Raw genomic sequence first — 15,334 nt, 5'->3', positions numbered from 1 at the left:
ATTATATAAAACACTAATAAAGTGGATTCTAGGATTTTTTTAATAACACTAAACTATGTTCACACGGTATTCCTGGCAGGCAGGGAGGGAAGGGAAGACCGCACATTACAGCTAAAAGAACTACCCCCACATGTTCAGTACCAGATTTGTGTCAAAAATAGTCTTTATTTTTCAAAACTTTAAATGTACAAAATATTGGCCGATACCGATATGCAATGGCCAAAATATCGGTATCGGCAACAAAAAAACGATATCGGTCGATCCCTAGTTTACAGCCCAATACATTTTAGAGAATAGAGGCAAACTGAAAGACTTATCAGACACCCACACACAAAAAAGGATAATGCAAACTCAGGATGGTTCTCCTGCTTGGAATTAAAGAGCAGCATGCCATCAGAGCTAACCACTCGCTGCTGTGTAATGTTTCACCTACAATCAGGACCATTTGTATCACTCTAAGGCCACTTTCACATGAGAGGTTCAATCGGGTCCACCTATCCGTTTTTCAACTGGACAAAATTGCACCCCCTATTCTCCTCTATAGGCAGTCAGATGTAAATAGACTTGTGTCCATTAACACCCAGCTACCTCCAATCCAATCCAGCAAAATCAAACAGAAGGAGATCCGTTCCCCTCTGTCTGGTCAGGTGTAAAAAGACAGTCCCGTTAACATCTGACTGCCCATAGAGCAGAGTGGGCTGTGTCCGCTCTGCAAAAGCGGAGTGGACAAGGATCGGTCTTCTGGCCGCTCTGCTCAGCTCAGCAGGGCATCAATTGACAGATTCCCTGCTGAGCAAAACTGGATCTGGCCCATAGGAAAAGGGTATAACACTATAGATCAGGGTTTCTCAACCAGCGTTCCATGGAACCCTTCCTCCAGTTCCTAAAGTTCTATACTCCCTAAATAATGACAAGTATTAGCAGGACTGAGGTTTTTAATATCTGCATGAAGTTTGTATATTCTACTCTGCTCTGAAGCTAGCAGTGGGGAGGAGTCAATGTTTCAGAGCCACATATAAACCAGGCCTTGTAAAAGCTGGACTAGTTCTGAGGAGGGGGGGGGGCTGTCTCCTGAAATGCGGCAGCATCCAACTATAGTGAATTGGTCATCCACCATGCTGGAGTTGTGTTTATACATGCTTGTAACTACTTCATGCTTGTGAGTATGTTTTTTGCTTTTTATTAAATTGCTATTGTGTTGGAGGTAATGCACTAGGCCAGAGATGGCGAACCCATGGCACGCGTGCCACCGCTGGCACGCAGAGTCCTCTCCGTGGGCACGCGAGCTATAGTTTTCTGAGCCGCTCCGGGCACACAAAAGCTCCACACACTTCACTAGGAGGACAAAGTGCCCAGTGTCCACGCACTGTGCCCGCACTACCTGCCTCCTCCAGATCACCCAGAGCACAACTCTTTTGGAGAAAGACTCACAGCCTGGCAGGAAGGGCGGCCAATCACTTTCCCCGGGCGCGGGATGAACAGCCAATTGACTGGGTGGCCAATTGCCTCCCTTAGTCGGGGAATAAACAGCCAATCGACTAGTGTGGGGGGAGAGAAATGGGCGTTTGTTTGCCCGGGGGTTGCCGAATGTAGCCGCTTCGTTCCATTGGTGAGAGAGCCCAGAGATGAGTCTAGAGCTGCTGGTATTGAGCTGCGCCATGTGACCGTGTTCTATGCTATGGTGATAGGAGAGGTGTGTGTGGGCAGAGGGACCATGATGGGCTACATGAGTGTCACTGCACCACTGCCATATGACAGCAGAGGGGGGAGAGGGTGGTGAGCTGCAGAGGGGGGACCTTATGTGTGATGGAGAGGAAGGTGTGCCATAAGCTGTATGGAGGGGTGGAATGCATGGTGAGGAGGTGTGCTTTGAGTTACATGACGATGTGTAATGTGTAATTCACTGATGATGAGAGTTGTGAGCTGAAGGGCGATACATAATAGGTGCTAGAAGTTTACAGTGTGATGGAGATGTGCGATGTGCTGTATGGTGATGGATGTTGGCTCTTTGAAATAAATAAGTTGGTTTTGTGTCACAGTTTGGGCACTCAGACTCAAAAAGGTTCACCATCACTGCACTAGGCGTTTACCCCCTTCTTTGTTTCTTTATTACATTATTCTACTCTGTTTCTGTATGTTTCTTCTAGGATTCTCTGGTTTCCTCCAAATAACTGCTGGCCAATCTAGTATGTGCCTACAAGGACCTTTAGATGGATTTTGCATCCGCATACAAGTCTATGGGAATGCAAAACTGGCTTGAAGAAGATCAAATGCAGGTTAAAGGAGGTCAAATGCACCTGTCAATGAATTCTGAATGATCCCCGGATTAACACAAACCCAAAACTCATTAACACAAGCCCAACTTGTGGTAGAAACATGACTGCAAGCTCTTTTCAGAAAGATACCCATGGGGTGAGTTATTAAAGGCAAATAGACTGTGCAGTCTGCAAGAGCTTAGTGAATGAGGTAAAGGTTCACTTTGCTAAGAAAACCCAATCACATGCAAGGAAATTAAAAAAAAAAAAAGCATTTTTGCTTGCACGTGATTGGAGAATGAAAGTCAGCATAATTTCCCCTCATTTACTAAGCTCTGGAGCAAATTCCCATTGCAGAACAGTCTATTTGCTTTTAGTAAATCAACCCCAGTATTTCTTTCTGTTTGTTCTTTGAATACTTTAACCACTTGCCAACCGCCCCACGCAGATTTACTCTGCGGCAGTGCGGCTCGGCTGTGCATAATCACGTAGCTCTACGTGATTATGTGCATGCGGTCTCGGAGCCGCGTTCCCACTGTGATTAGACACAGCGGGAGCCAGAACTCAGGAGGAGCGGGCACAATCGCCGCCGGCCTCCCACAATCTTCGAGGAAACTGACAGAAGAGCTGCCTGCCTATGTAAACAAAGCAGGCGTCTGGCTCTTCTGTCACACAGGCAGAAACTGTGTGAAAGCTGAAACCCCGATCTCTGTGTGCCTGTCACAGAGCCCCCCCCCCCCCAACACACAAGTAAGCAAAAATAGGCATACATTTAACCCTTTGATCACCCCCAGTATTAACCCCTTCCCTGCCAGTGTCATTTATACAGTAACAGTGCATATTATTTCACACTGATTACTGTGTTAGTGTCACTGGTCCCCAAAAAATGTCAAAAATATCAGTTAGGGGTCCAATCTGTCCGCCGCAATGTCGCAGTCCTGCTGAAAATCGCAGATCACCGCCATTACTAATAAAAACAAAAAAAAAGTCCAAAATCTATCCGGTAGTTTGTAAACGCTATACCTTTTGCACAAACCAATTATTATACGCTTTTTTGGATTTTTTTTACCAAAAATATGTAGCAGAATACAAATTGGCCTAAACTGATAAAAAAAATTTGGTTTTTAAATTTTTTTTATTGGGAATGTTTTATAGCAGAAAGTAAAAAATATTTATTTATTTTTTTTCAAAATTGTCGCTCTTTTTTTTTTGTTTATAGCGCAAAATTTTTAAAAACGGCAGAGGTGATCAAATATCACCAAAAGAAAGCTCTATTTGTTGGGAAAAAAAGGACATTAATTGTCTTTAGGTACAGCGTCGCACGACTGCCCAATTGTTAGTTAAAGTAACGCAGTGCCGAATCGCAAAATAGGGCCTGGTCATTGAGCAGCCAAATCCTCCGGAGCTTAAGTGGTTAAGGGGGTAAAACCTTCCGGAGCTGAAGTGGTTAAGGCCCTGTTAACACCTGAGCGTTTTTCAGCTCATAAAACGCTCATCTCTAAAGTCTCAAACCGCCCAACAAGCAAAATCCCATTCATTTCAATGGTCCCTGTTCACTCACATATGAGCGTTTTGTCACCTGAAGCAAAACGCCTGAAGCTGAAATAAGTACACGAGCCTCTTTTTTGGCAGATTACAAGCGTTTTTTGTTAGACGTCAATGCCTGCCTCCAAACACCTGCAAAAAGCCTGAAAAACACCTGGAAAAAAGCCTGAAAACGATATGCTCGGGGGTGAATGGAGCCTAAAATCCCAGTGTATGCATTGCCTTTCCTTGGACACACCTAAGGGTCCTTTCAGGCAGCACAGCATTAGTTTGCTTACTGTGTGCATGAACTATTATTAATACTCAGGTTCTACACAAGTTCATTTCTCATGTTAGTAAATGACTTAGAATTGTACAATCAATGACCCTAGATATAATAATCGTTGGCACATCATTTACCATTTCACAAGCTGAGTCGAGCCAGGACAGCTTTTATCTTCCCGCAGAATTTTCACACATATGTCTAGGAGAAAAGATAAAACTAGATTTTCAAAAGACAGAAACAACCATTTTTCATGTATTGCATAACTTTTACCAATACAATGCCAACATTTTTCTTAATAAAATATAACACAGTGAAGAAAAATGTTCTGAATATATTGACACCTTAGACCAGGGGTGTCAGGCAGGGGCTGACTGCTAACTTTTGGCCCAGGGGGCAAGTATAAACCAGAGGCCCATGGTCAGGGCCGTCTTTAATTATGATTGGACCCTGGGCAAATATTTTCTTGGGCCCTCCCAAAACCCACTTATTACCTATTTGCAGCCAGTGCGGGCTCAAGGGGCAGCTGCTTTAGGCCCCACAACAATGACTGGACCCAGGGCAGCTGCCCATTTTGCCCTGTGTTAAAGATGGCCCTGCCCATTGTACAGGGACTCAGCCCCCCTCCCACTCTCCCTCTTCCCGGCCTCCTCCTGACTCCCATTCCAGGCTGAAGCTCCGCTCCAGGTACTCTCTATTGATCGAATCCAGGTTCCCCAGGGGGCAGCTGGGGATTATCTGGGGCAACTCGGTCAGGGCTGGCCGGGGGAGGAGAGTCTATAGTGGGGCATGTTTACACCATCCATGCTGGGGGGGCTGCACTTCTTCCTTGTCTTCATCCTACACTCACCAGGAATCCTTTAGCCATGTCTGTGGCAGAAGCTGTGCAGCCTTTTTACGGGGCATCAGAGAGGCCCAAGGGGAAATTGCCCCCCTGCCCCCTGGGCCAGTCCTCCCCTGGTGTCAGGGGTGTCCAACTTTTATCCCAAGACGGCTATGAATGCGGCCCAACACAAAATCGTGAACTTACTCGAAAGTTTATGCAGGGACTTAGGCCTGGTTCACACCCTTGCATTTTTTTGTGCATTTTCAGTCTTTCAGAAACACAATACAGTCCATTTAACATGGTTTCCTATGTGTCACGTTCACATCTGTGCATTTTATGAAAAGGGCCAGGGACCTTTTTACGGTTTTTGGATCCATAGACTTCAATAAATCAAAAACGTGTATTGAAAAACGCAAAATGCACCCGGAATATGCAAACTGCAACCTGGATAGGTGTGAACCAGGTCTAAGGTTGGATACACATGTAGCACCCTCCTAGGTAGGTGCTGGTGAGAGAGTATAGTTTTCAGCTCTGTCTGCTTACCAGAGGGACTGCAGGTAAATCTATATTGCTTTCTGCTTACCAGGGAGCAGGATCTGTTAGTGAGGACTGCTCATTGTGCTGAGTATGCAATTCATTCAGTCTACAGAGTGTTTCATGCTGGTCCAATAGGGAGGCATGTTAGACAGTGGGAGGAAACCTGACCAATGGATATATAGGCTTTTGATATAGTCCTGATACTGTATAAAAGACAGGAGCACATGTGCTGCGGGGTCTTTGGCTGGAGAGTGGAGTCTCGGAGGGAGGCGGCTGCCTTCTCAAGAAGTGCCATGCAGTCGCAGGAGGTCGTCTTGAGGGCCTGAGGAATGGATGAGAGGAGCTGAACCCTGAGGTCCAAGAGAGCTGGCCAAGAGAGGAGACACTGGAGACCCTGGCACCACAGTATTGTGAGTTCTGGGACTCGTGTCAAGGGGCCTGACCTGAGGGGGGCCACCCCTAAGTGTAGGATAGTTAGGGGATGGGTGACAAAAGTTCTCCAGTTCTTTGAGATTTCTGGGCTGTCTGTCACGCACTGCTCTTTTAAGGTCTATCCATAGATTTTCAATTATGTTGAGGTCAGGAGATTGTGAAGGCCATGGCAAAACCTTCAGTTTACGCCTCTTGATGCAATCCCCCATGGATTTCAAGGTGTGTTTAGGATCATTACCCATTTGTAGAAGCCATCCTCTCTTTAACTTCAGCTTTTTCACAGATGGCATCAAGTTACCATCCAAAATTTGCTGAAATTTTATTAAATCCATTTTTCCTTCTACTCGTGAGATGTTCCCTGTGCCACTGGCTGCAATACAACCCCAAAGCATGATTGATCCACCCCCATGCTTAACAGTTGGACAGAGGTTATTTTCATTACATCAAGAGGCGTAAACTGAAGGTTTTGCCATGGCCTTCACAATCTCCTGACCTCAACATAATTGAAAATCTATGGATAGACCTTAAAAGAGCAGTGCGTGACAGACAGCCCAGAAATCTCAAACAAGAATTGAAAGACTCTTGGCTGGCTACAAAAAGCATTTACTAGCTGTGATACTTGCCAAAGAGGGCAGTACAAGATATTAACTCTGCAGGGTGCCCAAACTTTTGCAGACACCATTTTTTTGTTTTCTGATATTTTGAAAGTGGCAATGATGGAAATAAAATCTAACTTTTGTTGACATATTATAAGAATGTCTAATCTGTAATTTGATGCCTTTTGGAGATTTTTCCATCTTTCCTTGGCTTCTTTATGCACATTAATACAAATTTTTACCTGGGGTGCCCAAACTTTCGATCACCACTGTAACTAAAAATATTTCTAAGTGCATCAATGAAATTAATTTTACAAAGCATGCTGGACATTTACTACCTGCATACTTGCTTTGAGGCTCAGCAAGCTGACTAAATAAAACAAGAAAAGGTGGGGGGAGTCTCTACTCTAAATACGCAGAACTAATTTTAGCACCATAAAATAAATGAGTACACCACCCACTCCTGGCTGGCGCGGCAAGCTCAATCCTTTAAGACATCTGCAGACATTATCCAGTCTTTTTAGATAAACTGTATATTTAGTATTGAGTGTATTAGAACCCGTCACAGTAGTACTTGAAACTGTACAAATTACGACACAAGAAAAAGCATCCTAATTCAGCAACATAGTAGCTACACCGCCCCGTTTATTCAATAAAATAGTGCATATAATTTAGTGCAAAGTACTAAAAAAACATTTAGAATCCGTCTCGAACTAGACTGCCTTCAGTAAGCTGTGTGTTTTGCATCTTTAATCTTAAATATAAAAAAAATTAAAAATGAAAAAAAAAAAATCTGCTTTGTAATGCTCTTTCTAAACTAATCACTGGAGCAGTAGGTTAGAATAAAAATGAAAAAGTAGTAAGCACGCTAAATACCTTTACTGTTTTTATGTTTTCTATAATGAATAGCACAGCAGAAATAATTGGAAGATGAATACATACTATTTCAATGTAAAAACTGTGTGGAGTAAACCTCTATTATACTACGCAGTACAGAAAGGAAGCACACAGTGGTTTTGTGTGAGGTGTGTTTAGGATCATTACCCATTTGTAGAAGCCATCCTCACTTTAACTTCAGCTCTTTCACAGATGGCATCAAGTTACCATCCAAAATTTGCTGAAATTTTATTGAATCCCTTTTTCCTTCTACTCGTGAGATGTTCCCTGTGCCACTGGCTGCAATACAACCCCAAAGCATGATTGATCCACCCCCATGCTTAACAGTTGGACAGAGGTTCTTTTCATTACATCAAGAGGCGTAAACTGAAGGTTTTGCCATGGCCTTCACAATCTCCTGACCTCAACATAATGGAAGATGAATACATACTATTTCAATGTAAAAACTGAGTGGAGTAAACCTCTATTATACAACGCAGTACAGAAAGGAAGCACAGTGGTTTTGTGTGACCTTAAAAGAAAAGAGCATTCTTGTAATAATAGCTGTAATTTACCGTTTGTTGACTACATTGCTATGATATCTTTTCTGTACCACAATTTTTCACCTCAATAAAAAAAAAAAAAGAGCATTCAACTAAAAAGTCAGACACCAGAGGATTACATTTCCAATGCTCTCATAAAGGCTTAAAGCGGTAGTAAAGTCTTGTGTAAAAAAAAAAAGTTTACTTCTGCAAGGCAATATCATAATGTGCTAGTATGCACTGCATACTAGCACATTATGTCAAACTCACCTTGAAACTAAGCCCCCCAGAGGCGCGCTGTAACCGATGCAGGCACTTCCATCCTCACCTGGTTTCGGGACTCTGGCCGCCTGCTTGGATGAGCCGTGAAGTCATCATTCCCACGCATGCCTGCGGGAGACTCGGATCAAGGCACACAGCTCTAAGTGCCGGTTCACACTTCCGCGTGTGCGGCGATCGCATGTAATATCGGAGCGCACTGCTCCTTCATTACATGCCATCGGATGTGCAGTGCGAATTCAGCCATACACTTTGTATGGCTAAATTCGCACTGCACCTGCACAAAAGTCGCGCATGAGGCATTTTTTCAGCCGCATCAGAATCGGATCGCACAGTGGTTCACACTTGTGTGATCCGATCCTGTGCGAACTGTCAGATCGCAATGCAATATGCGATCAAACTGGGGGTGTCGTTAACATTTCATTGACACCCCCAGCGTATCGCATATGGCAGTGTGAACTGCCAGATGTGCGTTTGCGATGAGGGAACAGGCTGCGAATTCGCAGCCTTCCTGCATCGCACAAGTGTGACCCGGCACTTAAGGAATGGCACAGGTATGCCGTTCTATTATGCCTCGTTTCCACTGAGTGGTACGGTACGGTTCGGTTCAGTACGGTACGGTTCGGAACGGTACACCTTGCGTTTCCACTGCCAATAGTACCCTTTCATGATAGGCGTCGTGTAGCCAGGAAAGCTGTGATGGACGATTCTCTGTCAACCAATCAAAGTCTACAGAGTGTAGCTCCACCCTGTTGGTACGGTACTAATGTGCTTGGTACCCCAACAAAAGGGTCCCAAAAAAGTGGTACGGTTCGGAATTAGGGTACCATCCACAATGGAAACGGCAAAACTTGTGTACCGTACCGAACCATACCGTACCGCTCAGTGGAAACGAGCCATAAGAGCGCATGTGCTGGTGACATCACCGGCTGCCACTAGCCTGAATATCTCCTAAACGGTGCCTGTTTAGGAGATATTAATTTTACCTACAGGTCAGCGTTATTATAAGCTGACCTGTAGGAGGGAATCACAAATGAGAGTTTACTATCACTTTAAAATTATAACAAATGAAGTAAGAAAAAAAGATGACAAAATCAATAGTTTTATCTTTACTCAATTTATACAAAAATGACAGGAATGACAGGAAAATAAAAGCTCTGACAATAAAAATGTATGATTAAGCTAAGATTCCATGAAGCACTTCCCTATCTACAGTATTTGGAGCTGTGATGCTCCTTTGACATGTCATATACAGAATAAAGTTTGTACATTTTCCGACTTCACGGGAGGGTCGCCAAACTTCTTGTTTTCTCTGGACTATTTGCGGTTGTGGAGAGGACAAGTACCTGAGTATATAATGGAGAATCTGACACATATTGGGCCAGCCTGGAGCAGTCTACAACACATTTTTCTCTATGAGGTGCATTATAGCACATTCATTTTAATTCAATAGGTTTTTATTGACTTTACAAACGTGGTACCTTAGTACAAAACATTAATTTCTGGGAATACCAGTGGAGTATGAACATGCTGAACAATGAGCTTAGTATTTTTAATAAGAGATGTCAGGATGGAACAATACAGAACCTATACTGATATACAAGCATAAAATATTGTTACTGCTAACCTGCTGTGCCTGGCAGGAGACTATGAAAGGGGATCATTAGATGGCTGACAGTTTACTTCTCAGGTATGTCCCTATAGAGAGGAATCAGAGATGGACGTCACACCACTCCAGCCAGGGTTTCCATGTATGAGAGATACGCTCCACTCAGAGGTGTAACTAGAACCTTCAGGGCCCTGGTGCAAGAAACCATCGAGGGCCCCCTGGACCCCTAGTCGGGGCCCTTCCCTTCAAGCCTGGGGCTCTTCCTACTTATCCTGGGACCCTTTACTCTCATTGCGGGGCCCTTTATTACGGTCCCGCAGTGGGACCCTTTCACAAGTTCTGCAGTGGGCCCCCTTCCTGCCATCTTGGGGCCTCCCCACGGTGGTGGAATGCCAGGGCCCGGTCACAAGTCTGACCTTTGCGATCCTGGAAGTTCACCCACTGGTGTCAGTAGTTTTTATTTTCGGTATTTAAATTGTATTATTTTTTTATCATTTTATTTTTTTACAATGTCACTGACTATGACTCTGTCCATTCAGAAAAGGAAGGAGCTGGTAAATTACATATTTACCGACCCCTTCCTGGTTCTCTATTGTGACACATCCCCTGCAGCAGCTGGCAGGAGAGGGGAGGGAGGAAGACGGCAGCACAGTGGGGGGGGGGGGGGGGGAGGGGACCAGGGGAGCACACAGGGGCCCAGAGACAGCAGAACACAAGTGAACTGGATAGGAGGAGTGGCGGGGGCAGCATACAGAGGAACCAATCTCCTCCATTTTCCTCCAGTAGCTACAAGATCCTATCCAAGTGTACAGGGGAACCACACAGGCCCCCTGGAGCATAAGGCCCGGTTGCAATTGCAACCCCTGTAGTTATGCCTCTGGCTCCACTCCCCCTGAGCAAACTGCTATGATATGCTCATAGGAGCAGCGGAGTGGAGTCAGATTTAGTACTTCCCTTAGTAAGGGAGGGGTGGGGCTCTTCCAGCACCTGAGTCTGGCGGCTAACAGGATGTGTGTAAAGGCTCTTTCACACGGTCCGCCTCCTTCGGCAGACTCCGTGCTGCTCAGCAGGAGGATTGATACACTGATCCCCGCTGAGCAGGCAGGTGACAGCTCCCTCTCTGCTCTGTGTACGGAGAGGGATGTGTCAGAGCCCCGCTGCTCTCTATGGGGAATCGGATGAGAACGGACCGCCTGCCCGTTCTCATCTGATCCAATCCCCAGGACGGATGGAAAAACGGAATTTTTGTAAAATCTTACCTGTAAAATTCCTTTCTCTGAGTCCTCCGACAGTCGCCGCCTCTTCATATTCGTCACATATGGGGTATTAGACTTTGCTCCGAAGGAGTAGCTAGGCAACAGAATATGTTAACAATAAAGCTTTAACATATCCCACCCTCAAGGGGTGGTCCCCTCAGTCAATACCCTCCTACTTCCTGCAACCATATCTCAGTTTTAGTGGAATAGCAGTAGAGTATACATTCAAACCCCAAAAGAGGGGCGGGGGCGGCGACTGTCGGAGGACTCAGAGAAAGGAATTTTACAGGTAAGATTTTACAAAAATTCCGTTTTCTCTTACGTCCTCCGACAGTCGCCGCCTCTTCATATTCGTCACATATGGGGACGTCCCAAAGCAGTGCAAACATGAGGGGTGGGAAACGCATCCGCGCCGAAAGGCAACGCAGTCTCCACATCAAAGAAAGGAACCTTACCAAAGGAAGGAAACCAGCTGGGCAACAGCAAAAATAAGTGCTCAACAGGAGCAACAACCCAGGAAAAGACAAGAAACCAGGGGATACAAAAAACTATCCCAACAGCCAGGAGTCCCCAACAAGGGACCCTATGGAACAGCCGCACTAAGAACCTTGCGGCCAAAGGAAGCATCCGCCGATGCCTGAACATCTACTTTGTAGAATTTCGTGAAAGTGTGCACGGTCGACCAGGTCGCCGCCTTACACACCTGGGCTACAGAAGCCCCATGACGGCAGGCCCAAGACGTACTCAGAGATCTAGTAGAGTGCGCCTTCACAGGCACAGGGGGAACCTTCCCCTGCAAGGCATAGGCCTGTTCAATGGTCTGCCTGATCCATTTGGCGATGGTAGAGGCCGAAGCCGCCATGCCCTTCCGAGGACCCTCTGGAAGAACAAACAAGGAGTCCGTCTTACGAAAAGACTCAGTCGATTTAAGGTAAACCCTTATCGCCCGAACAACATCCAGAGAGTGCAATCTCACCTCCTTTGGATGTTTAGGCTTCGTGCACAACGAAGGCAAAACAATATCCTCATTAAGATGGAATTCCGAAACTCGTTTCGGCAGAAAAGAAGGATTAGGTCGCAAGACCACCTTATCCAAATGAACAACCAGGTACGGAGACTTGCAGGACAAAGCCGCCAGTTCCGACACTCTGCGAGCCGAAGTGATCGCCACCAAAAAGGCGACCTTTTTGGACAACATAGACAACGAGATCTCCCTGATCTGTTCAAAAGGAGCACGTTGTAACACAGATAGAACGAGATTCAAGTCCCAAGGGGGCAAAGGATCCCTCCTAGGAGGAACCAGATGCCGCACACCCTGAATAAAAGTGCCAACCAAGGAGTTGGAAGCCACGGGACGTTGAAACAGAACGGCCAGCGCAGACACCTGACCCTTTATCGTAGCCAGCGCCAAACGCTGATCGACACCCGTCTGAAGGAAAGACAGCACACGGGAAACCGAGTACGTGCGGGGTGAAAACCCCCTGGACTCACACCAGGCAAAATAGGCCTTCCAAGTACGGTAATAAACCTTCCCCGAGGAAGACTTCCTCGCGTTGATCAAAGTATGAACGACCTCTGGAGAGAGACCCTTCTCCTTCAGGACCTCGGTCTCAACAGCCAGGCCGTCAAAGCCAGCGACTGTAAAGCAGGATGGTAAATCGGTCCTTGAGACAGTAGATCGTCTCGAAGAGGCAGACGCCAAGGGGCGTCGACCGCCAGATACACGAGGTCTGCGTACCAGGACCGGCAAGGCCAGTCCGGTGCCACAAGAATCACCGTGCTGCGTTCCGAGTGTAACCTGCGAAGGAACCTGGACAGCAACTGAATCGGTGGAAACGCGTACATCAGCCTGTACTGATGCCACGGGGCCACTAACGCGTCCGACGCGTCTGCCCGAGGGTCGCGCGTCCTTGCCACGAACCTCTTCACCTTGTAGTTGAGGCGAGACGCGAACAGGTCCACATCTGGAAGACCCCACTTCGCGCACAACATCTGGAAGACAGCCGGGTGGAGAGACCATTCCCCCTGATCCAGGGTCTGGCGACTCAGATAGTCCGCCTGCCAGTTCTCCACTCCCGGAATGTGAACCGCCGTTATCGCCGGGACATGAGTCTCGGCCCAAGACAGAATGTCGGCCACTTCTCGAGCCGCTCGGGCACTCCTGGTGCCCCCTTGGTGGTTGATGTAGGCCACCGCCGTGGCATTGTCCGTCTGCACCCGAACCGGGCAGCCCTGCAGCCGGTCCGTCCAGCGATGAAGACAGAGCCTTATCGCACGCAATTCCAGAATGTTGATCGGGAGGGAAGACTCCCCCTCCGACCAAGTCCCCTGGGCGGACAGAACGCCCAGAACACCACCCCAGCCCGACAGGCTGGCATCCGTGGTGATTACCGTCCACGAGATCGGACGAAACGACTTGCCCCCGGACACCAACGGGGACTGGAGCCACCACAGAAGGTTTTCCCTGGTGCGATGACTCAACGAGATCTGAAGATCCAGAGATTGAGGTCGCCCGTCCCACCTGGACAGGATCTCCGCTTGGAGACCCCGCGTGTGAAACTGCGCGAAAGGAATCGCCTCGAAGGCCGAGACCATCAATCCCAGACATCTCATACACGTCCGCAGAGACGAGTGTGGAACGTCCCTGAGGGACCTGACTTCCTCCTGAAGAGTCCTGAGTTTGTCTTCCGGCAGGAAGACCTTCGCCTGCACCGAGTCCAGTATCATTCCCAGATAGGGGAGACGAACCGACGGACTCAGTGTCGACTTTGGAACATTTATCGTCCAACCAAACTCCTGCAGAGTTTGCATTGTGACAGACAGGTCCTCCTCCAGACCCTGTCTGGTCGCAGACCGAACCAGAATGTCGTCCAGATACCCCAGGACAGAAATGCCCTGGGCCCTCAATAATGCCAGAACCGGTGCAAGCACCTTGGTGAAGACCCGCGGAGCCGAGGCGAGACCAAAGGGCAACGCCACGAACTGGTAGTGATCCTCCGCAATGGCAAATCGAAGGTATCTCTGATGACCCTCGAATATGGGGATGTGAAGGTACGCATCCTTCAAATCGATGGAGGCCATGAATTCCCCCGGAACCAGGGCAGCCACCACCGAGCGCAGGGATTCCATGCGGAACTTGCGAACCCGCACAGAGCGGTTCAGAGCTTTCAAGTCCAGAATCGGACGAACCTTGCCCTCCTTCCTGGGCACGGTGAACAGATTGGAATAAAACCCCCGAAATCTGTCCCGATGAGGCACCGGAACCACCACTCCCTGAGCCCTCAGGTCCCGCACCGCCAGGTGCAGATCCCGCAGGCGCTCTGGAGACAGTTGGAGATTTGAGGGAAAAAATCTGCTCTCCGGCCGAGAGAGAAACTCGATCTTGTAACCAGATCGAACGATTTCCAGAACCCATCTGTCCCGCACACGGGCCAACCAGGGCTGAAGAAACCCGAGCAAGCGTCCCCCCACCCCAAAACTGGGTGAGGGCGCCCCTTCAGGCCGAACTGTTATGGGCCGCAGGTCCGGATTGGCCGGACTTCTGTTTCCCAGACCAGGGCTTCTTCTGAGAGCCTTGGCCTTTGAACGGTTTGCCCTTGTAGTGCGGCCGAAAGGCACGAAAGGACCCCTGAGGGGGCCGAAAATTTGCATGCTTCTTCCCAGAAGCCCCCTTAGCCTTGGGGAAATGGGGCAAGAGAGTGCTCTTACCCCCGGTGATCCCCTTAATCAACACATCCAGGGACTCCCCAAAAAGGCGAGACCCATCATAAGGCAGATTGGCTAAGGTCTTACGTGAAGATTGGTCCACCGACCAACATTTCAACCAAACCAGGCCGCCACGCTGTGCACACGTGCAGCCAACGGAATCAGGTCCAGGTCCGCATCACACAGATACATGACACCCTGGTGGATCTGATCCACCATATCCAGGGTCGCCGCCGAGGCCGAATCGGCCACTAGGACGCGCCTAAGCATCTGCGTCCAACTTGCGATCGCCTGGGCCGCCATGAGAGAAGCAAACAGAGCCTTAAGCATAGAACCCGTAACAGAATAAGTATGACGGGCAAGAGACTCCAGTCTCCTATCCGTGGCATCACGGAAAACAGGGGAACCCTCTGCAGGAATCGCAGTGGCTTTGTTCAAAACCGCAATTGCATGATCCACTGGCGGAGGCACACACCACCGTTCATCAGTGGCAGGCGAGAAAGGATAACGCAGCTTGAATTTACTTGGCACCGCAAAAGGCTTGCGCAGATCGCGCCATTGATCCTTAACAGCGCGCTGAAAATCAGCATTGCAGGGAAAAACCTGCGGCGTCC

At 47.8% G+C, this 15,334-nt stretch overlaps 1 protein-coding gene across 1 annotated transcript in view; it reads right to left on the bottom strand.

Moving 5' to 3' along the window:
* Positions 1–15,334, bottom strand: part of HORMAD1 (HORMA domain containing 1) — a gene marked incomplete at its 5' end in the record, with an annotated part of 104,103 nt that overhangs the window by 80,887 nt on the left and 7,882 nt on the right. The window contains one exon of the mRNA XM_082275509.1: positions 4,200–4,263. Coding sequence (XP_082131635.1) covers positions 4,200–4,263 — 64 coding nt within the window. The remainder of the gene's footprint in view (positions 1–4,199; positions 4,264–15,334) is intronic.

This window comes from Pelophylax lessonae (genome assembly GCF_965119305.1).
Source record: "Pelophylax lessonae genome assembly, chromosome: 13".
Classification (NCBI taxonomy): Eukaryota; Metazoa; Chordata; class Amphibia; order Anura; family Ranidae; genus Pelophylax; species Pelophylax lessonae.
The sequence above is the reverse complement of the archived record's forward strand: the minus strand, read 5'-3'. Positions and strand labels throughout refer to the sequence as shown.